At 39.8% G+C, this 24784-nt stretch overlaps 3 protein-coding genes and 1 long non-coding RNA gene across 5 annotated transcripts; 2 read left to right on the top strand and 2 right to left on the bottom strand.

The window, feature by feature from the left end:
* Window positions 1-569: 569 nt before the first annotated feature.
* Window positions 570-5437, bottom strand: aqp10a (aquaporin 10a). Its single transcript, XM_085292076.1, has 6 exons — window positions 5249-5437; window positions 3519-3645; window positions 3004-3141; window positions 2803-2921; window positions 2507-2724; window positions 570-896 (listed from the first exon to the last, which is right to left on the bottom strand). Exons 1-6 carry the CDS (start codon window positions 5330-5332, stop codon window positions 731-733), a joined length of 852 nt encoding a protein of 283 aa, XP_085148202.1. The 5' UTR covers window positions 5333-5437; the 3' UTR covers window positions 570-730.
* Window positions 5438-6573: 1136 nt separating this feature from the next.
* LOC146564348 (uncharacterized) lies at window positions 6574-18121 on the bottom strand. Of its 2 annotated transcripts, none has more exons than XM_085292074.1 (7): window positions 17883-18121; window positions 13206-15984; window positions 12913-13108; window positions 12536-12634; window positions 12187-12433; window positions 11970-12086; window positions 6574-7206 (listed from the first exon to the last, which is right to left on the bottom strand). In XM_085292074.1, the coding sequence occupies exons 2-7, from the start codon at window positions 15626-15628 to the stop codon at window positions 7043-7045; spliced, it is 3246 nt and encodes a 1081-aa protein (XP_085148200.1). In that variant the 5' UTR covers window positions 15629-15984; window positions 17883-18121; the 3' UTR covers window positions 6574-7042. The 2 variants fall into 2 exon arrangements, with proteins under 2 accessions (XP_085148200.1, XP_085148199.1); XM_085292073.1 differs by lacking the exon at window positions 17883-18121 and adding an exon at window positions 17013-17583.
* Window positions 8178-9884, top strand: LOC146564349 (uncharacterized). The gene is made up of 2 exons (XR_014894420.1): window positions 8178-8537; window positions 9192-9884. It is a non-coding gene; the product is annotated as an uncharacterized LOC146564349 (long non-coding RNA).
* A 765-nt stretch (window positions 18122-18886) lies between the features above and the next one.
* Window positions 18887-24018, top strand: ltap1 (lipid transport auxiliary protein 1). The gene is made up of 7 exons (XM_085292072.1): window positions 18887-19185; window positions 21070-21171; window positions 21251-21359; window positions 21471-21524; window positions 21620-21786; window positions 22776-22834; window positions 22947-24018. The coding sequence occupies exons 1-7, from the start codon at window positions 19123-19125 to the stop codon at window positions 23161-23163; spliced, it is 771 nt and encodes a 256-aa protein (XP_085148198.1). The 5' UTR covers window positions 18887-19122; the 3' UTR covers window positions 23164-24018.
* Window positions 24019-24784: the final 766 nt, after the last annotated feature.

Below are 24784 nucleotides of genomic sequence, written 5' to 3'. Positions count from 1 at the left end.
TGTTAACATTCAAGTTTTGTCCACGTTCCTTGATGTCTGCATTTTGGGTCCTCTTCGCAAATTCGTACAGTGTGCTGCCGCATACTGTGACACACTCTCAGGCAGAGGTTTCTCTGGATTTTTTGATATTACAAATAAAAACCTGAAGTGGAGCATTATTCTGAAATTGTTCCACAAATTAATTTTTTTGCAGGTTGGTAAATCTCTGACCAACTTTGCTCCTAAGAAATTCTCCAAGATGCTCTTTTTATATATCACTCAAGTTACTGACCTCTTTCCATTTAAACCAATTAGTTACATGAGGTCGTAAGCATTATTGTGAGTCCACTGAACTAAATTAAAACCAAATTATTTTAAAAGTGACATTTACTTCAAATAAACGCCCGCAAAAAAAAACAAACCATCTACTCCGATGAGATCCCGCCCCCCAGAAAAGAACTAAGATGGATTTCACTGTTTAAATCTACACAGTCCTCTATATCTGATTTACAATGAGGTGAACATGGTAGCAGTTTTCCCAGCTACAAAGTCAAAAAAGGACACACAGTGATTATTATACTAAACACACATTTCATTGTAAACAAACAGCTTTATCTTATGACTGACACACACCTCTGCTGGCTGTGTTTAAGGAGCAAACAGCTACATCATTTGAAAGAAGATATTCCTTTTTGTTTTTTCTAACAGTAGAAAAGTAGTTTCAGCGTTAAACTTTAAAAATTCACAGCCTTTAACTCATCTCCTTTTTTGCAAGTTTTTCACTGATGGTGGAAATCCTCTCAAGTTGGTCTGGGTCAGGCAGCTGCCAGTCGATAAAGATGAGATACATCAAACTACCGAAAACGCCTCCAACAAGCGGAGCCACCAATGGTACCCAGAACCAGTAGTTGTAACACCTGCAGAACAAAGAGCAGCAGGACATCACGGTTAAAGAGTGCAGATTCATTATTTTTAACAGGTTTTACTTCGATAGAAGAATTTATCACAGTGAAAAACCCCCAGAGAGTAGCATATTAAATATTTAAATATCAAACTTCACTCAGAGCTCTTTAGTCTAAGATCAGCAGTTTTTGTTTTGTAGGTCGACACCTTCCATCAAGATCATTTCCATAGAAAACCAGGTCCGATTAATCTGTCTGCAGCCATCAGCAGTGTTGTTCAAGTTACTTGAAAAAGTAATTAGGGATTACTTCTCCAAAAAAGTAATCCCGTTACTTTAATGATTACTTATTTTCAGAATTAATTAGTTACTTTTTAAAAAACATGATAAGGAACCTGAAAAAGTAATAAAGCAATAGGCCTTTCAGCCCAATTCTAGTTTTTTCTGCAGACTCCATCATATAAAATGTAATCAAATGAAAGTCTCTTTATAAAAATTGTTTTAATCTTTTAACTTTATGCACATTGCATCTAGCAAAAAAAAATTATATGCAACAGTCTTTGACTTGAAGAAATTTGTTTAACATTTAAACCTATTTTCTGCATATTCCAACATATAAATAAAACTATTTTTTGTGTTTACACTCACTCTTTCAAAGAGATGCAAGTAAAACATAGCAGAAAATAAATAAAATCAAAGACTACGTCGTCCTGTTGCTCTTAAATCTATTTAAACCTGTTTAGCAGGAGCGGAGCAGGCGGGGGTTTGCCCGGTGGCGTAGCGGTCATGCCAGTGGGAGGATCCGGGGGTTTCTCTGTGAATTTCACATTCCCGTGGCAGCGTGCTAGGGTACTTGCTCAGAAGTTTAGGGAGTTTTTTTCGCTGTAAAAAGAAGTTTTCTTCCCACGCATCATACAGCGTACGCTAATGTTTTTGTCACTTTTTACATAATCAAACTCAAAGTAATGTCAGTGCTTCCACCCTCTATATATTATCCATGGTTGATCATTGATCTGCACACGTCCGTTACCACGAACATCGCACGCGCTTACATCATTGTCATGAGACACTCTCGGAAAAAAAAAAAAAAATCACGGTCTAGTAACGCAGCGTGCTTATGGGAAAGTAACAGTAATCTAATTCCTTTTTTGCAATAGTAATCCCTTCCTTTACTCGTTACTTGAAAGGGTAATCGCGTTACTGCGATCAGTAACAAAAACAATCTGTTATTTCGAATACAGCTGAACAATAAGCTGAAAGGCCTGATAATAATTAATCAAGAAGCTATAAACTCAACTCAGATGAGATGAATTCCTCTTTGTCTATTTAATAAAAGCCTTACATGTTGATCTTGTGTTAAATTTGTGTTTCTCTTGGCCTGTTTTGCTGTTTTTCTGCCCATAGTGTTATAACGCAGCTTTAAGTGTTTAAGACACTGTGCACTGAGCATTTGTGGAACCACACGTCTCAGATGATCATAAGATTATAAAGAGAAAACAGCTTTTTCATGGAAAAACCCTCAGGATAACTCTTCCATTGTCCAACAATCTTTGACATACTTTTGTGAAATTAAGACATAAACAAAGTTTCAATAAAACCAATAACTTAAGCAGATAAGATACTTACGTGAAGACCTCAGTCCCCCAGCCTGCAGCTAGGGTAAAGAGGCGAGGCCCCAGGTCCCGAGCAGGATTTATGGCAGCACCACAGTTAGCCGACATTGAAATGGAGATCCCCAGAACGACAGCTGCCACTACAACAGGAACCAGCTCAGAGGGAGCCGGGGTGTTCCTCTTTTCCTCCAAACCCAGGATACACAACAGCAACATGCCGGTGCCCACTACCTAATGAAATGTCAACTCATTACGTTGGGTACGGGAGCAGCTGCTAAAAGATCCAATCCTGTTAATAATTATACTCACTTGGTCAAAGAAACTTCTGCCCACAGAAAGGTAGTCAGAGGGGTATGTGGCAAATATTGAGGCAGTCTCATTCCTGCCGTACACAGTCAACACTCCTCCACTAAAAGTCATTAAGGCATCTGCGACCGAAACAGAGGTGTTGCAGGAAACAAAACAAACTAATTTTTTTATTTATATGTCACAAAAATTAAAAAGACAAACCATAGTAGACGAGATAGACAACCCCCGACGCCACGAAAGCCCCCACCACCTGGGAGAGGGAATAGGGCACGAGCCTCGACCAGGACACCTTCCCCAAAACACAGAAACTCAGGGTCACCGCTGGGTTCAGATGGGCACCTGCAGGGATGTAGGGTACATATTTGGAGAAGGATACAGGAAGGTGAAAGTTAAAAATGAAGGTAATTAGACACACTGGCAGGTGATCGTGTCTCTGATTATCTGTGTTATCATATAACAGTGGATTGTCATAGGTATGAGCCAAAGCAAACACTTTGCAAAAGAAAGTAGATAATTTATTATTATCTATTATCTTATTTGTAAAGAGCTCTGGTGATAAATTTTGTGTACTCATTTAATAACTGCAATAAAAGTCATAATTACCTGAGGGATTTTAGACTGTGCAGAGCATATTGTAATGAGTTTAAATGTAATACTATGTAAAAAAAAAAAAAAGGAAATGTTAGTGCCCATTATGGATATCTTTTAATTTTTACCTGAGATGCCCTTGGTGAGATACATGGCTGACATAACTCCCACAGAGAAGGCCATGTTGCCAGATAGAAACTGGCCTTTAGTCTCATTGCTGGTTTTTACTTGTGCAGCAGCAGCACAGCCAAAGAGCTTTGTTGCAGATAAAGAGGACAGAGAAGGTGGAAGGTGCATGAGAAGTCAGAAGTTACTGCAAAACTCAGGTGAACAAAGAAACGAGATTTTCCACAGCTAAAAATCCCGACATCAAAACTAACTTAAATAGACGTAGAGGAAAGCACATGAGCAAATTTCAGTATATCTTTCTTGACTAACTAATTGATAAACAGAGACAAATTTGTTCTTGTTAAAGTGTAATTTAATGCCCTCCTCTTTAGACTTTGTAATGACCCGTGTTATCTGAATGACCATGTAAGGGACAGTATGGCTGTTACATTGTGATCTCACCACAGATGAGAAGATTTATGTAGAAAATTACGTAAGCTGCAAATATAACTTCTTTTTAATATTTTTTTGATCTTTTTCTTCATTTTAATCTTTTTAATATTTGATATACAAGCATAAATTATTGTAATCTGTTCTAACTCCAAGCAAAGTTCCCAATAAAATCTCAGTAGAGATTCTGCAGTCAGGTGAAAACTGTTTTAGACATGTGGCACAATTAAGGGTTTCAATTTCAACTCATATGGATTGTGCTTTCTTTAAATGCATTACATCAATTTATGTATCCAACTTCATACGCCTGCATTTTTCAGATTAGTTCATTTATGTCTTGCAGAGCTGACTTTGATTCCTACAGAAAACAAACATGCTTGAGAGAGATAAGACTGAGAACACCTTATAAATCCCATTCTAGGAAGCAATTTTTTATTTTATTTTTAAGAAAATTACCTTCACCTGGCTTCAGCCTTAGTTTTAGTGATAGATGTAAAGTCATGTGACAAGTTTTCACAAAACAGGTTCTGCAGTACTGTTTAAAACTGAAAGCTCCCAGTCTTTCAGTAGCTTGTGAGCCAGCTTTATCAGCAATAACTTGAAGTAATAATTTTCCATGACTATTAGTCATCAGTTTATGAGTCTCCCACATCATTGTGGAGGATTTTTTCCCCCAGCCTTTAAAATATTGCTTCAGCTCATTGTGGGTATTTTTTTATGCACAGCTCTCTTAAGGTCTCGCAACAGCTTGAGGTCTGCACTTTGACTTGAAATTGCAGCATGTTGATCATTTTGATTTTCAGTCATTCTGCTGTAGATTTGCTGCTGTGCTGGGATCATTGCCCTTTTGCTTGAACTGTTGAGCAGGTGGCCTCACATTTGACTCTAGAATACTTTGGTATACACAGGACCTTGTGATCTACTCAATGACTGTAGGTGTTCAGGTCCTGTGCCTGCAAAATAACCCAAATCATCCGATACAGTGGGAAAAACAATTTTAATCTGATGCTATTATGTAGTTTCATTTTTTTTTCGAGAGCTGTTTGATTCCATAAACATTCAGTCAATGTGAGGGTATAAAATCAAACTCAAGCTACTTACACGTTTTATGCATAAATTTAGAAAATTAAAAAATAATAAACCTGAAAAATTAAAGGATAATTGTCCAGGGTTTGGGATATGCATATACACATTTCAACTCCTCTTTCTCTAAACTGTTTTCCAGCTTTGATTTTTTATTTTTTTTTAAAAACCCGTTTGATTGATTTTGAAAATTACAATCCAACTCAAAGTCACTCACCATTAAGACGAAAGTTCCCAAAAATTCGGCCATGCACTCTCGCACGAGGGGACACCTCACCCTCATTGCGCGTAGCTTCAACATAGCCGGAGTGAAATGAAAGGCCTCCACTTATCTCACCCCGCTGAGCACAGTGGCAACTGAGTGCTTCTGTCACTGTATCCCACCGCCCCCCTACCCTCTACCTACTGCTCTCTATTCACAGCTGGACAAACACTACTCGTTTACTCGGTCGTCTCACCTCACGATTGGCCAGCGCAGTGAGCGTGATTGGCCCAGCTAAAGACTGATACATAAACAGACACCATAAAGCCAAGAGATATTACTTAATACAGATACCTGTTGACTACTCGGAAGAAGCCGCCGAGATAGTTTTATGACAAAGTGTGTGTGTGAGAATAGCGTTTTACGCATTTCCCTAACAAAGGAAAGCTCCTCGAGGCTCGACTCTTCGCTTAATTTGGTCGCTTTATTCAGGTTGAATAAAGCTGCCCGCTGTGGCGACTCCACGTGAATAAGGGAGCAGATAAAAGTCGCTTCTGTGCAGGTGTACTGAAGCACTGCTTTAATTTGGCTTTTAACCTTTAGAAATACCATACAAATCAAAAACAAACAAAAAATATAAATATGCTTTGTGCACGAACGTAAAGTAATGAGGAATATTCTTTTGGAGAAGAAAGCTTCGTGTTTACATGCAGCTAAAGCAAGTTTCTAAGTGTGTTGATATACAAGAAAACCAAGTATCGTTAAAGGGAACATTATCAGTTAGCATGAAATGACGGCTAAATATTTTTTATTTATTGATTTGTTTTGAAAAATCGGTCTCCAAAATATGTCAAATGGTTATTTAGCAGGATTGGGAATGGATTGTCAAATCTATTAAATTAGTCTATCACGGATTTCCACAATAAAAGCACAAATTGCTGACGATAGAAGCCCCTCTCATCATCGCTGCGATGCATGTCACTGTAACCTGTGTCACTGAACTCTGGACTCTCAGAAGATTATGTAAGCTAAATATTTGCTGTATTACTGCTGATAATATCCAGAGTGATCAAGGCAGTAACATGGGATGAGGATTTGATACTATATAAAACATATAACTGCCATGAGAGATTATTGTGTTAACTTTTTCTTATCAAATTATCTGAGAAATCTCTCCAAAACAGAAACCTTGACTTTGTGATGGAAGGCTGTAAAAGTCACATAGGGATTAGGTATTATCATGTGTTCACTTTTATTAATGTTTAAAAGGAAAGAAACCTTTAACCCCGATCTAAATGAAGACGAATTACTCCCTCTGCTGGTTGTAATAATAACAAACATCAATTTGTTAGCTTTTATTAAAAACAAATATAAAGTCTCAATGGAAAAGTTATTAACTATTAACAGTATAGTACAACATAGTTTTTCACTTACAGGTACCAAATGATCTGTTTTGAACTGATCAATCTATCTGTTACAAATGTTGGTTGATTTGATGCATGTAGGAGCCACAATTACTCAATGATTCGGCTGATAAAAAGGTTTGCCAGGCCTTGAGGTAGATGTAATCCTGTTAAAAAAGAGCATGTAAGAAAAATATACACCCTTGACCTGGTCTCCAAGCTTATTTTTCTTTTTCTTTAGGATATTATAGTTATTATACTGCCTGTACATAAACGCATTTTTAACTATATCATGTCCAGATTTCAAGTTCTTGCCCACTGAAGGAGATACAGCCTCTCATAGATAGCGTTTATGTTTTTGGTCCATCCCTTTAATCTTACAAGGAGTAAACTGCTTCCTTAATCTTCATGTTTCTGGATGCTTATGGGAGCGACGTAGCACCACATCCACAGGCCCAGGAGGAAGTGCTCTGATCAAAGTCCAGGCTTCTAAGCGCCTCATCCCCACCACGCTTGTCCCTTGGACTTCTAGGACCTCATCACCGGGATATACCATGTCAACAGGACCTCCTGAGGGTGGAAAGAGGGAAAACAAGTAATCAATAATGGTTTCTCTGAATGGGAACATTCTCCCTCCCATCATCTCCAACCAGGCAGATATCTGCCTCTCCCTGACACCTGTTCTGCTGGAGGTTTCTTCCTGTTAAAAGGAAGTTTTTCTTTCCGGCTGTCCCCAAGTACTTGCTCATAGAAGGTTGTCTGCTATCTGTTTCTCTGTATTATTGTAAAATGTTTAACTTACAATGTATAACAAGGATCTTAAGATGAGTGTTATTGTGATTTGGCCGTATATTACGGTGGCCCCTAGAGACAAAGCACGTACAAACTCCAAAACACGTACAAACTCCAAAACACATGCAAATTCCAAAACACATACAAACTAAAAAACACTTGCAAACTAAAAAACACATGCAAACTCCAAAACACGTACAAACTCCAAAATGCTTGCAAAATCCAAAACACTTGCAAACTAAAAAACACATGCAAACTCCAAAACACGTACAAACTCCAAAACGCTTGCAAAATCCAAAACACTTGCAAACTAAAAAACACTTGCAAACTAAAAAACACATGCAAACTCCAAAACGCTTGCAAACTCCAAAACGCTTGCAAAATCCAAAACACTTGCAAACTAAAAAACACATGCAAACTCCAAAACACGTACAAACTCCAAAACGCTTGCAAAATCCAAAACACTTGCAAACTAAAAAACACTTGCAAACTAAAAAACACATGCAAACTCCAAAACACGTACAAACTCCAAAACGCTTGCAAAATCCAAAACACTTGCAAACTAAAAAACACTTGCAAACTAAAAAACACATGCAAACTCCAAAACACGTACAAACTAAAAAACACTTGCAAACTAAAAAACACATGCAAACTCCAAAACGCTTGCAAAATCCAAAACACTTGCAAAATCCAAAACACTTGCAAACTCAAAAACACTTGCAAACTCAAAAACACTTGCAAACTCAAAAACACATGCAAATTCCAAAACACAACGGAAGTGCTCCAGGACGCTAGGGGCAGTGTTGAGCTTTTGTTACCTAGTAACTACACAAGCCAGGAAGTACCAATGACCGGATTTGGGGTTTGCAGCCTTAAAGGCCGCATTTTAAGGCCGATTACCTCACAGCGACAAGAGAAGGCTTTCCCAATTCAAAGGCTGCCCGAAATGCGGCCCTGAAAGTGTCCTTAATTTCCCTGAATTTTAAGGATGGGTCGGTGTAGCCTTCATGGCCCAACATATCCCAGACTTCATAGTGCGGTGGTGGTGTGGATAATTTTGCCGAAAAAAAACGGTGGAAGCGGAGCGGAGGAAGAGTAAACTTTCAGAAGTAAGTACTGAATATTATGTCACTTATTTATGCGCAAATATTTTTTTAATGAAGAACATTAAACCATTATTGTTGGCCACATGTCGGGAAAGTTGACATTAGCGATGTCTGTACTTTCAGAATTAACTTGGTTTTAAAGCCTTTACTTTAATAAATATATATATAGTCGACCTTAATCTTACAGAGATTGTGATGATTTTGTGGATAATTAAAGTCAGTCATATATCCACAAACACAACAAGCTGAAAGTCAGTGATGCTGCTCGGTTTGCAGTCCTGAATATCACAGCACAAGCAGGATTCACTGCACTGTTAATGTTAGCTGTGTTATATTGCTGCCTCTGTTCGGTGGTGTCGAGCCAAACGGACTTTAACGTGTGTTTGAACGAGCTGACGGTTCACTCGTTAAGCTGAAAGAAAGATGCTTTAATCACAGCAGTCACACATGTGTCCACTGCACCATCTGGGAACTCTTCTTGTTTCGTAATAACACAAACTAAATCCTCCTTCTTTTGTGCTGTTTTGTAGCAGGTATACACCTGAGACTGCCACCTGTCTGTCTGTCCTGCACTCTCTCTCTGTTTCTTTCTCTCTGATTGTGGAATAAAAGTATGAGCATGTGTTTATAAGTTACACTTGTGTTTGAATCCTGCAGCTTATCACACATTTGATTTCCATGTGTGACAACTGCAAGTGTCCAGAGTGAGGACAGACTGAGGGACCCACTGCTGCACATCATCTGTGAGGCTTTGCACCCCTGATGATCCACCGAACTCAACAGTGTGTGAGGAAGAGGAGGAGGAAGAGCCAGCAGCAGCTGACAGATGGAGAGAATAGACAGACTGTTCCCTGTTTGTGAAGGACTGCTAGGAAAGTTTAACATAACTGTCTGTGCTGAATCAGTCTTATTAGGTAATGTTCAAATAATGTGATCATCCCAGTGTTTTCAGTGTGGGAGAAAGTACTCAGGGCCTTCAAGTTACACACTATGAAAGGCAGCAACAAGTTTAATGTTCAGAAACCTAAAGTCTGTATCAGCAGCAGAATGGAGCTAAAAATAAATGTTTGTTTCAGTTCTATGAAGCTTTGAGTATTTTGGATCAGTAGCACTGCTGTGTTTGTTGCATCATTTTGCTGTAATTGTTTATATGCTTTATATATTCTGAGCTAAGTTGATCTATAGTGTTACATCATATTTTATAAGGATGTTATGTGTTTGTTTACTTTCTGCCCAGTTTGACCCATTTAGCAGAAGCCAGCCTGTTTAAGGCTCTGATATCTATTCTGTATGACTTAAAGCAGTTATGACATGGTCTGATTTTCTCACCCAATAAAGGAATATTTCATATATCAGTCTACTCTTCATTCTATCAGAAACAGTTATCACAGCTTGTACATTTTCTTTTTATAAATAGATGTAAGCAATGAGCCAAATTTAGTAATGCCAACATACTGAAGTAACAACATTTGTCTCTTATATATGATACACCTATATATACACTGTCAAAGATACTTGTCTTTGAGTGAAGATTTAAGGTGATAAGACATATAAATAACTGCAACTTGAATCTGTACTGAAGCTCAGTATTTGACACAGAGTTCATGTTCACTGCTGTAATAGCTAATAATGATTAATATAATAACTATAATATTGGCCATATTATATTTACATTACCAAAGTGATATGACTTTAGTCTCATGAACAACATCAGCTAATTCTTATTTACTAACTAATCTTGAAATGACTGTTCAGTACAGAAATGAAGCCCAAAAATCACGTTTTACTGTCCTGTGGTCTCAGCCTCAGATACTTATCAAATCACACAAAGCTCTTGTAGAAACAAACAAACAAATGAACAAAATATATTCTCCCTCATTTCTGTCAAACCAAGTTGTATGACACGTTTCCAGCGGTTAGTATCATGGTTGCTAGGCAACCTGGGAAGCGCGACAGAGACTAGACCATCCCATACAGACAAACTTGCCGTTTATTTTGCAAATAGAGCTCAACACTGCCCCTAGCGTCCTGGAGCACTTCCGTTGTGTTTTGGAATTTGCATGTGTTTTGGAGTTTGTGCGTGTTTTGGAGTTTGTGCGTGTTTTGGAGTTTGCATGTGTTTTTTAGTTTGCAAGTGTTTTGGATTTTGCAAGCGTTTTGGAGTTTGTACGTGTTTTGGAGTTTGCATGTGTTTTTTAGTTTGCATGTGTTTTTTAGTTTGCAAGTGTTTTGGATTTTGCAAGCGTTTTGGAGTTTGTACGTGTTTTGGAGTTTGTACGTGTTTTTTAGTTTGCAAGTGTTTTTTAGTTTGCAAGTGTTTTGGATTTTGCAAGCGTTTTGGAGTTTGTACGTGTTTTGGAGTTTGCATGTGTTTTTTAGTTTGCAAGTGTTTTTTAGTTTGCATGTGTTTTGGAATTTGCATGTGTTTTGGAGTTTGTACGTGTTTTGGAGTTTGTACGTGCTTTGTCTCTAGGGGCCACCGTAGTTATATAAATAAAAACGAATTGAATTAAATAAATAGCCGAAAATCTACATTAATGTCAAATTTTAACTTTATGCTGCCATAAAAGTTCATATAGTAAACATATAATATTTAGGACTGAATCTTAGATGGTTCTTTATGATGCTGTTTTCTTTAGTTATGAAGAAATAATGCTCCACATCAGATCACCAAGAGTGACTCAAGACTCAAGTGGCTCAAGAGTTGGGCGTTCGCCTTGTAATCGGAAGGTTGCCGGTTCGAGCCCGGCTTGGACAGTCTCGGTCGTTGTGTCCTTGGACAAGACACTTCACCCATTGTAGGTGGTCAGAGGGCCCAGCGGCGCCAGTGTTTGGCAGCCTCGCCTCTGTCAGTGCGCCCCAGGGCAGCTGTGGCTACAATGTAGCTTGCCATCACCAGTGTGTGAATGAATGGGTGAATGACTGGATGTGTAAAGCGCTTTAGGGTCCTTAGGGACTAGTAAAGCGCTATATAAATACAGGCCATTTACTGTATAACTTTAAGGTATTTCTGTATTGTTTTCATTTGTTGTATTTATTCTACAACTCATGTCAAGAGGAAATACTGCATTTCTTACACTAATGTAAAAAAAAATATATTATTTTGACTTTAAATACAAAATACATGACAATTCAGTAAATTAGTTAGTTAATTCTAATATGAACAGCCAAAGTTTTAACAGTCAAATTGTGTAACAATATAACCCTATATATGGTCATGCTCTATTGCGAGTGCTTTTCTTCTGCTGGAGTTGGACCTTCTCCCTCCTGTCACAAGGCAAGAGATGGGGTAGACCCTGCACAGGTTGCCAGTCAGTCTAACACACAGTGATAACTATCATTACCTATGATCAATTTTTGAAGGCCAATAACCCTAACATGCATGACTTGGGGCAGAGTTTCATGCATGACTTTGGGCAGAAGTTTGGTTTTTACCTTGGAAGATTTTCTGGACGGTGAGTGGTCTGTTCCCCAGACTTGAGCCTTCACCTCCCTCCAGACTGAAGCCCAGATCCCGGCTGTTTTTCTGCAGTTGCACAGACACTGTTTGACCTAAGAGGAGGGGAAAACACAAATAAAGTATCTCATTTTCAGTTCAAGATTAGGAACGTCATTATCAGATCTTTGTTAGAGCATTACCTCTAATACTGACCTGTCTCATACTGTTCCGGTGTTTGTCCCCGACTATTTCCCTCTTCTCCTTTCTTAGAGCTGTCTATGATGTCCCCCCTCCTCACCACCACAACTACCATATCCTTTGCCTTTGCCCTTCTTAAAACCCTCAAGGCTTCCCAGTGGGCACTCCCAGATAGTGCTGTGCCATTGATGGATAAAACCTGGTCACCTTCCTTTATAGAGCCTTGCTTGGCTGCAACACCTGAGTGAAATACTTTGTGAACCTGAGCAGAGGACAAAAGAAAAGAAGAAGAAAAAACATAAAAATACTGCAGACACACATTTGAATATTTGCCAAGTCGAAGCAGGAAGTAGAATTTTCTCACAGTGATGGGCTTGTTTTGGTCCACGCCTCCTGCCAAACTGAAGCCTAGTCCAACTCCCACATCTTTATGGAGAACCACTACCTGCACATCATCATAGTCCTGAGGGAAACAAAAGGATGTCAAAATACACAAAATGTTCAGGTGCTCAGAGTTGAACATTTTTTGTCCTTTTTTAAACTCAATTCAGTCGGTACATGACCTGGTCAGCTGCAACAGCTGTAGCAATATTAACATTACATGTAAAGTGCCTAGGGAAAGCCTTATCTAGATGGAGGTTACTGGACCAGTGAACTGACCACCGCAACCACAGCCGCAAAAATATCAAACAACTGATCATTAAAACCATTCGAAAGGTTTTAACTTCATGCTGTTTTTACCTGCAGGGCATTGTCCCCCAGGTTCCTCACTTCCTCTACAAGCTTGTCGAGCTCCTCAGCGGGCATCACAGACACACAGGAAAACGCTGACATATCTGAGCTCATTGAAGCGGTACGCCGGTTTGTTGACTGCCAGTCATCGCTGTCATTCTCTGAATCGTAGTCAGCTCCAGCAAAGTTACACAGGTCCGAAAGACTACAAGAAGGAAAATAAAATGTTTTAGGGGTAAAACTAATTATCTGCTTCAATGAGCGACTCCATTAAACCAGAAATAAACAAGCACGGTACGCACGTGACAGAGAAGCTCCTGCGATCTGACTGACTCATATTGCTGGTGATGGTAACTGAGGACTCCCCTGAGTCTGAATCATAGTTTGAATCATCATCTTTTTGGGTGCTTTCATCATCATCAACATCCTCATCATCACTAAAGACTTTCAAATCTGGGTTCAAACCAGCTATCCAAGCATTCAGGTCCAATAACCGTTTCTTGCCTTTCTGGGGTGTTGTTTGGATGTCTGGGGAGATGACATCTTGAAGGTTGTTGTTAGAAGATGTGGGAAGGGCACGAGGAGAAGAGTCTGGATCTTTTGCTGGACATGTGAAGACGGGAGGGCTTTTGTTGTCACTGTCGGCAGTGGGAGTGACATCCCCCAGCTGTGCCACAGGTGAAGTAGTCAGTAAATAGCTAGGGCTGTTTGTTGGAGTCTGTTCATCATCACTAACTGGTGAAGTAATATCAGAGTGTGACCTTTCCTTGTGTGAAGGGTCACAGGGTGGTAGTGGGGTTGGTGTACTGCTGCCTGTCACGTCTCTCTCACTTGCCTCTTCAGGGCTTGAGGCTTTGGAGAAATCTATCTCATCTGTGCCAAGCTTTCCACTTACAGCTCTGTCACTTTCGTGAGGCATTTCTTGGGTAGTCTTGAGTCTGGAAAATTTTAAATCGTCAGTAGAGTCTATTTTTCTTTTCTGATCCAAGTCATTTAGTCCTGTCTGTTCCTTCTTTATTCTTAGTCCAATTTCATCCACTGATAAATTTCTGTCAGGCCAAACCTTGTTTACTGTTCCCATCATTTTGTCTTCACTTTTATCTTGTGCCTCCCCTTCTTCTTGGAGTCCTGCCCACTTTTTCCTTAGCTCATTTATTTCTTTTGCAGACCCGCTCTTCTTCACTCCTTCATGTCCCCTGCTGGCTTGTGCTGGTACAGAAAAGGTACGTCTGGGTATTTGGACTTGGCCTGTTGCAAAACTCTGAGTTCGCTGTGTCAGAGCCTCAAACTGGTTGATCTTCTTTCTAACACTGGCTGCTGAGGAGTCAGACAGAGCCTTCTTTCTCTCTGCTGTTTTCACATTGGTTTTCTGTGGATTCGTCTCAAATACATCCTCATAAGCATTGCCACCCTTCAATTCCGTTATTTGATCTGGTCCATCAACACTTCTAGTCCTGTCTCTCAACATCCCACTTATTACATTAGTTTTTCTGTTTTCCTCTCCGTTGTTTGCAGAGCTATCGTCTTTGCTTTTGTCTCTGAATTCAGATGACTCTCTGAAAGAATCTGGTGTCTCTTCTAACAAAGTTTTTGGCTGTGCGTTTGCCCTTGCAGATCTAATCTGTGCAGCTATACTGGACCTACTCCTGGCTCTATCCAGGGACCTTGTACCTGTTTCCATAAAACCCTTGCCCCAATTAACTCCACTTTCCTCTGAATACCTTCCCTGCATCCACCCTCCTGGTGAGCTATCTCTTATGCTTGCCCCAGATGAAAATGAAGTCTCAAACCCTGAGGCATTGGCATCTTTTTGTGTCCAGAGTGAAAGTCCACTTTTCACTGCACTATTGCTGTCCTTCGAGAAGAAACTCATAGGGAAGGTGCCCCCTGCTGTCTTCTCATGAGGCTTTTGCTGCTGTGAAATGAGGGATTCTGTTGATGATTCAGAGTTATTAGAGGAATCCCTATTTTTGTAGTCATCCGTTTTACCAAAACCAGTAGGTCCAAAGAGTTTCTCTATCCGCTCCATTATACTTTGGCCACTTTTGGGCCCCAATGAAGCAGATGTCTCTGTGTAACTATAGTTAGATCCAGACAGGGATCTTAACCTGGTAGGGAGAGTCTTACCCCTACTGCCCCTTTCCAAAAGCTCGCTTCTCTCTTGAAGATTACTTACACCTACAGAATTAAAGGCCGGTAGTGATGAAATCCTGTCCATGACGCTGCCTTCAATTTGTGTCCTCCTTCCCTCCAAAGCTCCAGCATATTTACTGGTGTCCCCCTTATTGTTGTTGGACAGCTGAGAAAAGTCAGCTATGGTATTGGGATCAGGTTTTCTAGCGCCTGTTTTGAAATCTAAACTCTTACTTCTGCTTGTAAGGTTGGATCCCCTCCACGCCGATCTTCCCTGGCTTTCAAATGCAGGGTTTTCTCTTCTGTCAGTGCCAAACTCTGGGATCGTTCTGTTTGTGCTGACACTGCTGCCACTCCTAGTCCTGGTTTCACATCCAGTGACTGTGTCGTCATCCTTATTTGTACCGTTTGTGTTGGTGTGTTTCCTATATCGTTCTCTTTCTGCAACTTCTCCTATGCCCTCCCGTTTCCTGACACCTGAGCTGCGAGAGAGACTGTATGTGGGAGAGTTAGCTGAGCGGACGGTGAATTTCACCCCTGTCCTCTGCTTGCCATACTCATTCTGTGAAGCGGGCAGCAGAGACGAGTCCATTGTCTGAGAGTAAACAAAGTTAATGACCTCCTGTCAAATGCCAGATCCCAAAAAAAGAGCGGAAGAGTGAACTAGATATTTTCTGGGAGTCCAAGCGACTGTCTTTTAGATTGCTCTCTGGAAGCGGTTCATCTAGGAGGCTCGCGTTTTGGGCGTGTAAAAAACAAATAGTGTCACAGTTACAATCCTCTCATTAGATTCTTCCACAGACAGACATCCTCAGTGCAGTAGTTTGATATTCCTAATTGTGCTCTGGTTTGCAGCCTGGAAGTGGTGACTCCACTGGCTCTTCTTCTTGTTTTGACCACAGGAGACTCCAGTTCCCCAGCTCGACCTCACTGAACAGCTCCCATTGCCTGCCAAGCATAAAAATGCACAAAATTTTATTCTCAGAATGGATTGGACTGGAATGTAGAGATGTGGATTGTGGTCACTTTGGCCACTTGGAATGGTCAACAATATCTCACAGTGTTAGAGGACAGGAAACATAAAATGTGGAGACTGATTCGGGTAGAAAGTATTAACAAATGTTAAGAAATTAGATCAAAACTAAACAACAACTCACTTAAAAACCTCTGCCACAAAGCTCACTTTGCAACATGTTCTTGCTGTCCTCTCCCTGACTCACCGAACAGTATGACTCAGATAGTGTTCTCTGCTGTACACACGTATGAGACACCATGTTTACATAGGCAACATACTTGAAGTTACCTGTCAGCATCAGCTAAACCTGAACCAAAAACTGGTAAAACTCACCTAACAGCAATCCACTCAGCAAAAGCAATGTATCAAGTGCCAATCTCTGCAGCAGGTATCAGTCTCGTGGTCAAAGAGAGACAGCAGCTTGTTCAAATCAAACGGTCATAAGAGCACAGATTTACTTTGATTTAAATACAGCCTGCAGATAACATCACTGAGGGGTAATGACTCATCATGGTTATCTGTGTGTACAGCCAATGAAAACAATGATAACCATCTTTAATCGCTAATCAAGTCTGAATGAAGATCTAATCATTCATAATGTCATTAAGGATAAATTCTGCAAGCTGATGGTTTCCTGTAATTATATATCATAAGAGTAGATTTACAGTATGCAGTGCTTTGTTTAGTTTAGGCTAAAGCATGGCACTTCCAGACAGTCACTGGAGGTGCTTTCCAGTGCAGATGAGCCTGAGAGTCAGTTTACAGAAACACCTGTTATATTTTGCCCCATCTGCGTAAGCAGGGCAACACATAGTCATTCACTTTAAACTCCCCTTTGAATCGCAAGAAGGAAACAATTGCACCCTCACATCAAATGAAAATACACACATTTACTCAATTACACAGTTACAAATTAGCCAACTAAAAGTCCGCTCCTATATTCACAAAAAAGGTATCTTACCTCCTTTAAGTGTGTTTTCTGTACTCGTCCTGGGTCATTGTGTTAACTCGGATTCGTAATGAAGACATTGCCATGTAATGACATCAGCTCCTCGCTCCTGACTGCCCTTCTCTCACTCTTTGTCTGCTTCTCTTTACATCAGCTTTGCATGATAGAGTGTGTACAGTGACGCAAACCTGCCACACTGGTTTGTCCTCTCTCCTTTTCTTCCTCCCTGTGTCTCTCTGTCTTTCTCTCTCCTCCCCCTCCTATTGTTGTTCTCTCCCTCTTTTCCTTACTCTCACAGGGTAACATTCCTGACTGAGGTTCAATGTGTCACCCTTCAAACGCCTCGATAGGGAATGCACACACACACGTTTACCCACGTTTAAACACACACCCCACTAATCATTTGATATGAACATCTTTTATAGCTTCAGGGAGATAAGATACAATTTCGATATTGTGTGAAACGGTACAAGCATGACATTTCCTAAAACAAGGCCCGTAATGTCACCCCACCTCAGGCAAACCCGGGTCCAATCATCTGGGCTGAGCAGGTATCAAAATACATAATAACAGAGCACCTTTAATTGGGTCCAGAGATTACAAAGAGCCAGGAATACTAGCAGGGATAAATATTGCCATAAGAACACATCTCATATGTCAACTGTTCAACAAAACAGAGCTTCACTCCACACACACACACTTGGTGAGAGTCAGTGGGTTTGTAATGCTGACTAAAGGGAAAAATATCTGTGATTGCTGATCATTTTTGTTCTCACTGAACAAGCTGTTTGTGGGAACAAAAAGCCTTTTTATTACAAATTTTAAAACAAAGGGAAGCACACATAAATGGATAAAATAATTTTAAAAAATGCAGCTACTTACAGTTTTGTTTTTCATGAAGAGGCTATCTACTTACTGCCGCCTTTTTGCATGCACCTGTGACTGTTACTTGTCTTCCGTTGAGACAGAGGAAACTGTGGTTACCACGCTAGCTTGCTGCACAACTAAATAAGAGAAGTCTTGATGTTTATGTGTGCCTGCTGAAATAAATAACTTACATACACAGACCCTGGGATAAGAATTAGGACCATAATGATCCAATCAATTACCAGCCTTCCGGACAGAGGGCTGGTAGTTTGCATAGTGCCTCTCAGGACAAAGATAAGTGTGTGAGTAGGGGTAAATAGCCCCATGCAACTGCACAGACACCCACCCTTGTTCCACACAGAAGAATAGCACCCACTGTCTCTGCAGGATGGATGCAAATAACAGTTCAGCTCACACAGGCACACACTAGTGCTTGAAATTCATTCTTTAGGGTGTAGGACTGACAGACTGTGTGTTGCAGAAGCATTGTGGGAAAGGACAGTGTATTTTAAGTAGGGCATATGACGTTTAGAGTCAGGGAAGATAGAAATGTAATATGAAGAAGGAGAAAAATCTAGAAGCTGAAAGCTGGGGATGGAGATGACTTGAATTGACAAAGCATTTCAGTTTTTATTTTTATTTTTATGATTTGTCTGATATTGAGTTCCTTTCAAAAGAGTAAATTTTAGTGAAGAAATAATGAAGGTAACAAAGAAGAGGGTATTTTTTCAAACAGGAGAGGACAGAGAAAAAGGGGAGAAGATGAAAATAAAGACTTTAAATATCCAGTCTTATAAGTTTTTGTTTTTGAGGAAGAAAAATAGAAACACATTGCTGAACCTCCTTTATTATAAAACAAGAACTTGGGCGGTTTTTTCTCCTATTTACATGTGTGAAGCAATGACTCTGTTATACGGTCATTGCAGTAAAGTAGCATCCGTAAATATATAGTTAAAATAAATAAATACATGCACACAGGGGCAGCGTCAGACCTGACGTCACCCCCGTCCGTACCGGTCACGTGACTACCGCGGAAGTCAACAAATCAGGCAGCGAAATGTAGCAACAAGCACTTTAGTCCGCTCAACTTCCCCGTTTTTGTCTTTTGTTCCTTTAATGTTGGCTGCTTGCGGTTTGAAAACGCCTTCTTAAATGAGACACGTACCGGGCACAGGACGCACTTTGAATCGACATTTATCCAGTTAGTTCAGTTAAAATAACAACAAAGTAAAAAGAAAACCGGCAGATCTTCAAAATGTTTAACGACTCGCTTCCTTCGAGAATTAACGTGGTGCTTGTGATGGCCTATGGCAGTCTGGTGAGTTTGTTTAACGTTGTTTGTGCTGGTTTAATCCAAACCGAAACAATGAACACAGTCCCGGGTTACAGAGGTAATCGCGATGCTTGGACAGGTGCCTCATTCCTCATCAGAGGCTTGTAGTGGTTGATACTTTATCCAAAGACTCATTTCTACTTGATAATCTGCTATTAAACGCAAATAAAGCTGTTATTACAAGTTTGAACACCTGGATCCCTCAACTATGGTGTACTCCACTGAAAGGTACTAATAGTGTGTAAAATCTGTTTAATAAATATCACTGCAGCCCAATTTCTCCTCTGGTGCCTGTAGTTGGGCGATTAATCATAATAACATTCATAATTATTGTAATGTTTACAAAATGTCGACACTACACTGTGTGATTTAAGGATTTAGAGTGATGAATGACAACATTTACCCTTTGGAGGTGTCACAACCTGGCTCAGGGACTGTGGCAAAGAAATGAAGACAACAAAAAACAAACAAAACAATTTATTTATAAAACCACAATTAACCAATGGAGCATACTGCAGGGCCCAGGCATGACTCATGTTGATGGAATTTAATTTATATAGCATGTTTAAGTTAAACATAAAAACATATGTCGGTTTAAGATGTCTTAAGGCAGTGAAAACAGCAAAATAAACGTTTACAATGAAGTAAAATACAAGTTAATGTACATGTGCATGCACACACACACAACAGACACAAAAAGATTTTGTGTCTGTTGTTGACTGTATGCACGGATGTCATTCACCTCAGATCAGCAGGCAGCTTGTTCCAAAGAACAGTGTGGTAGTAACTGAAAGTACCCTCATGTTCTCAGCACACTTAGATCTAATTCTGGGGACATTTAAAAGATATGCACCTGATGACCTGAGAGGTCTTTTTTTTTTTAACCGATTTTATTTGAAAAGGCACCATGTACAATATTAACATACATGTTACCATGTGATGCATTGTTCCAGAAATATCTTAAAGCTAATCTGCATCAGCTGTCCCTTCAGTGGTTTAGTGACTGTTTCTCAAGCTTGTTTCTAACATATAGTTTAACATATGACAAAGAATCATGGCATGCATGAAGGTCTTACCAGCTTCTACTGAGAGGCAGACTCTAATGTCCCTCAGGCTTTATCAGATTATATGTAATAGTTTTGATCAATTGCTTTATATTAGACTTAAAACTGAAATTTAAATCATACCCAGATATTCAAACTCACTCACAATTTCAATCTTCTAACCCTTAGTGAAAGTTTCTGGTCTGAAAAGACCTTCCTTTATTCTTACTTGTATTAAGAGTAAGACAGGACTTGTCAAACCCCTCCATGAGCATTGCAATTGTCAATTTACTCGCCAAAAGCTTTGCAGTTTTTGATGAGCCACTTGTAGAAGGTCACTGATGTAGAGGTTAAGATAAAAACCAGTACAAACCATATCCACGCTGCAGACTGTGCCATTATTGTCCTCTTCAAACACATGAAATGAAATCACCTGATTGCAGCACAAGTGCAAGTGGAACCGGTAAGAGGGAGTGATAGGCAGGCAGACTAACAATTTCAAGGAGTTGGACTACTGGGTCATTAATCGAGAACGGGTTATTGTAGAAAACTGGTTCTTGATATTGATATTCTCGATATTGGTCCAAACCAAATATTTCGGTCTCATTTCTGTTTAGTTCTAAAGAATATGCTGCCATTTACCCTCATTTTAGCCGCTACACAACAAAACAATGAAACAAAGACACATTTAACCCTAGGACTTGCATTTATTTACACTATATGGACAAAAAAACAGTGCCACCTACAGGAGCTGCTTGGCCATGGAAATAATGTTTTTAAAAAAAGGGAAACTCAGACATCCATCTAGCATTTAACTTTCTTTCAGATTTTTGTCTTGCTGTTCATCTTTGTCAAAAGACAAATTATGCGACTTGCCATGAAGTCTCGAAGAGGACCACATGTACTCCTTGGCCACAACGCACCAAAGGTTAAACGCACACTATTATAATGCAAGTGTGTTCTGATGTTTTTTGTGTTTGTGCTGAAGAATTGTGTCTTTGTTCCAGGAGCTGAGACAAGAAATTGAGGCCAAGCTGAACCTGGTCCAGAAAATCCACTTTGAGCCTCGTCTGCTGTCTCCAGATGATGACCGGTTAATGCAGAGAGAACAGTCTGGTAAGAGGAGCAAACAAACACACACATAACACGCACCACTCCTGAAGCTATTCATATAAATAGTTTCCATGCCCGTGCACTAAGTAGTCTGTGTGTGTGCACATGTTCCAGGTTCCTGTGACTATTTGTATAGAATGAAAGCACTTGATGCCATCAGAGATGCCGGTAAGCTTTTCTGTTACAGTTTGTTTTGTTTTGCCATGAATCCAGATTAAATCCTCCTGACTGCTACAGCAACATCTTCAACTGTTTGTCATTAGATTTTCCTTTTCGTGAACTTGGAGGAACGTCCACCGCTGTTACTGGAAAAAGATTTCGGACCTGGCTTCTGCAGCTACGAAATTCCCACTGCATATTCAGAGAAAACCAGAGCTCTGTCATCGACACGGTGCTAGATGGCTACAATAAAGCTCGTCATGGGGCAGAGGTCAGCATTTTCTCAGACGGTCCACAGCTCAGTCCTCTCTTATTTACTCACTGACTCAAGTACCAGGTTGGACCCCCTTTGTCTTCAGAACTGCATCATTAGTTCTTTATGGCTCAGATTCAACAAGGTGCTGGAAACATTCCTCAGAGACTTTGGTCCAGTTTGACACAATAGCATCACAGAGTTGCTGCAGATTTGTTGGCTGCACATCCGTTACAGCACGTTCTAACCCTGCTATTCAAATGTCACAGGACAAACAGAGACTTAGCAGACCAGGCAACATTTCATGTTCTGTTTTCCGATATTAATGAGCATGTGGGAGTTGTAGTCTCAGTTTCCTGTTCTTAGCTGACAGCAGGGAGACCCAATCCGGTTTTCTGCTTGACAGTTCAACGTGTTTTGCTTTCAGAGATGCTTCTCTGCATACTTTGGCTTGTAACAACAGCTTATTTGAGTTCTCCTCTGACATAATTTGCTCAGAGAACTGCCGCTCTCTAGATATTTTCTCTTTTTCAGACGATTCTCTGTAAAACCTACAGATAGTCATGTGGGTACATAATTAGAGTTTCTGCCATGTAATTTGATGATGAGAGTTGTGTTGACATGTAGCTGAATGGATGTACCCAATAAACTGCCTGGTGAGTGTATATCATCATCATCATCATCATCACATGAACAAACAGTTCCATATTGACCTTCCAGTGGGCTCCCAGTTTGTGTTGTAGTTCCGATGCACTTGATGTCATTTTGTTTGCTAATTCTTGTGCTTTTTCTGAAATAAAAAATGTATGGGGTCTTTAATAGTAGTGCTTTTTGTAACATACTGTGTAGCCCAAGGTATAAAGCTATATTATCCATATGATTTAAGTTTTCTCCGTATTGCCCAGCACGGCAGTAAAAATTTGACAAATCTTTAGGGCACTTAAAGATTTTATTCTGGTTTCAGTAACAAATCACTGATCTTGATGTTTTCCTGCTTTTATCTTCAGGCTTTTGGTGAAGCAGAATTCTTGAAGTACCAGGAAGCCCTAACAAAACTGGCCTCCATGTAAGAAAACACAGCCAATCCTCACGCTGCTCCCTTACAGCTTTTCCTTTAATCCCAGCATGGAATGTTAATAAGGCAGCGGGAACAATTGGTTCTCCTTGTATTGTTTCAGAGTGAAGTCTCAGAGCAGCAGCACTTTAAATCAGCACCATCAGTCTGCAGCCAGAGACCTGACCGGCACCACAGAACCTGCAAGCACCTCCTCTCCCTCTCCGACCCAACCCACCTACCTCTCATCTACAATGCAGCAGCGCAGCAAGAGGTCCAGACACTTCCTGGAGCTGAAGAACTTCAAAGACAACTACAACACTTTAGACAGTACACTCTGAAAATGAGCCCGTCCAACAGAAAGTCAAGGACAAGGCAGCGCTGCCAGTGATTATGGAGCCTGAAGTCTCAGAGTGAAAAGACAAAAACACTGCCTTCATACTCTAACATGTATTGCCTTGTTTACACTGTAGTGCATATCAGATTACTGTTACAGTGCCCTTTACCTAAGTGTAGCTTATGCATATTATTGCATGTATGTATTATTGCATGTATGCGTGCTATATGCGTGGGTAGAATGACTCTAACCGACTATAGTAAGTAGGTTTGATTTGACCAAAACAAATCCAGAGCTATTAGGCTATGCAACAGCATAAGACAATCAGTATTTATTGCACAATGTAAACACCTATGCAGACTTGCTGAAAATAACCAACTGTTTTAAAATGTTAATAGTTACATTTTCAGAGAAAACCAGCATTAATTGTTGCTTAGTGAGAAAGAAATCTGCTGTTGATGTCACTTATGTTTACACGTACATCTTTGCTGTCTTTTGTTGCAGTGAATTTGACAACTTGTTTTGTTGATTTGTTTTTTTTAAGTCTTGATCATTTTTTTTACAGAAGCCAAAGTGCTACTTGTTTTCAGGAACTGTGATTAATAAGTGCATTTTAAAAAAAAATCAGTTATCTCAGTGCAATGTGAATTAACAGTATTTCAGTGTATTGATGTATTTTAAATGTGGGGTATTGCATTATGGGAACTCTGTTCCTTGACTCTTAATGGTATACTGATATGAGAGCTGCGTTTCATTTTCATCTGCTTTTATGGTTTCCCAGGGAGGCATTTTAATGCCTGAATAATTTATTTTATGTGGTGCCTACTATACAATTTACCATCCAAATAAAACTGTGACATACAGTTGATTCTTGAGTCATTGGGAATTTTCTTTGACAAGAAAAACTGCAAAATCAAACTTGCAAACCTACCCACTGTGGCGACCCCTTGTGGCAAAGAGGGCAGCTGAAACTAGCTGTATTAGGCACACCGTGATAGTACTGTGTTAGACCCTCTTTCCCCTTCTGCTGCCTTTAAAGTCTTCGTGGCATAAATTCTACAAGGTGCTGGCGTCCATATTGACATGATAGTATCACACAATTGCTGCAGATTTGTTGGCTGCACACACAAAACTAATAGTTATGCTGTCGTGAATAAACAATTGGATTTCATCAGGTTATATTGACCATGCATTCACATGCCTAGATGTACTGCATTGCTAAATTATTTAAATTAAATGTATGCGTTAATGAGTAGTTGATGTACCTAATAAAGTGTATCATTATATCATTTTGTAATGCAACTAGCGTCCAGCAGAAGGAGCCCGCGTCACCTTATTTCACTTGTGCTCTCTGCGTAAGAACTGAAAGGAAACTCATTGATTTTCAGTTATTTTATTCTAAAACAAACACAGATAGCAGATTAACAGGTACTTCGTACAAAAGCTTCTCTATTAAACAATGTCTCTAGGCATTTCATTTAACATTAATAAACATAGAGGAAAAAGCTGTTAGGTAGAAATCAAAACATCAAAATCACATTGATATGTACAACAAGAAGGTGACTGTCTGCGCAGTGACTGAAATGCTTTACAAGAAATATTAAGAAAAAGGACGCCTCTCACGT

Source organism: Mchenga conophoros, linkage group LG11, assembly GCF_057382185.1.
Source record: "Mchenga conophoros isolate Kocher_MC1m ecotype Shallow Benthic linkage group LG11, M_conophoros_male_GT1.1, whole genome shotgun sequence".
NCBI lineage: Eukaryota > Metazoa > Chordata > Actinopteri > Cichliformes > Cichlidae > Mchenga > Mchenga conophoros.
The sequence above is the reverse complement of the archived record's forward strand: the minus strand, read 5'-3'. Positions and strand labels throughout refer to the sequence as shown.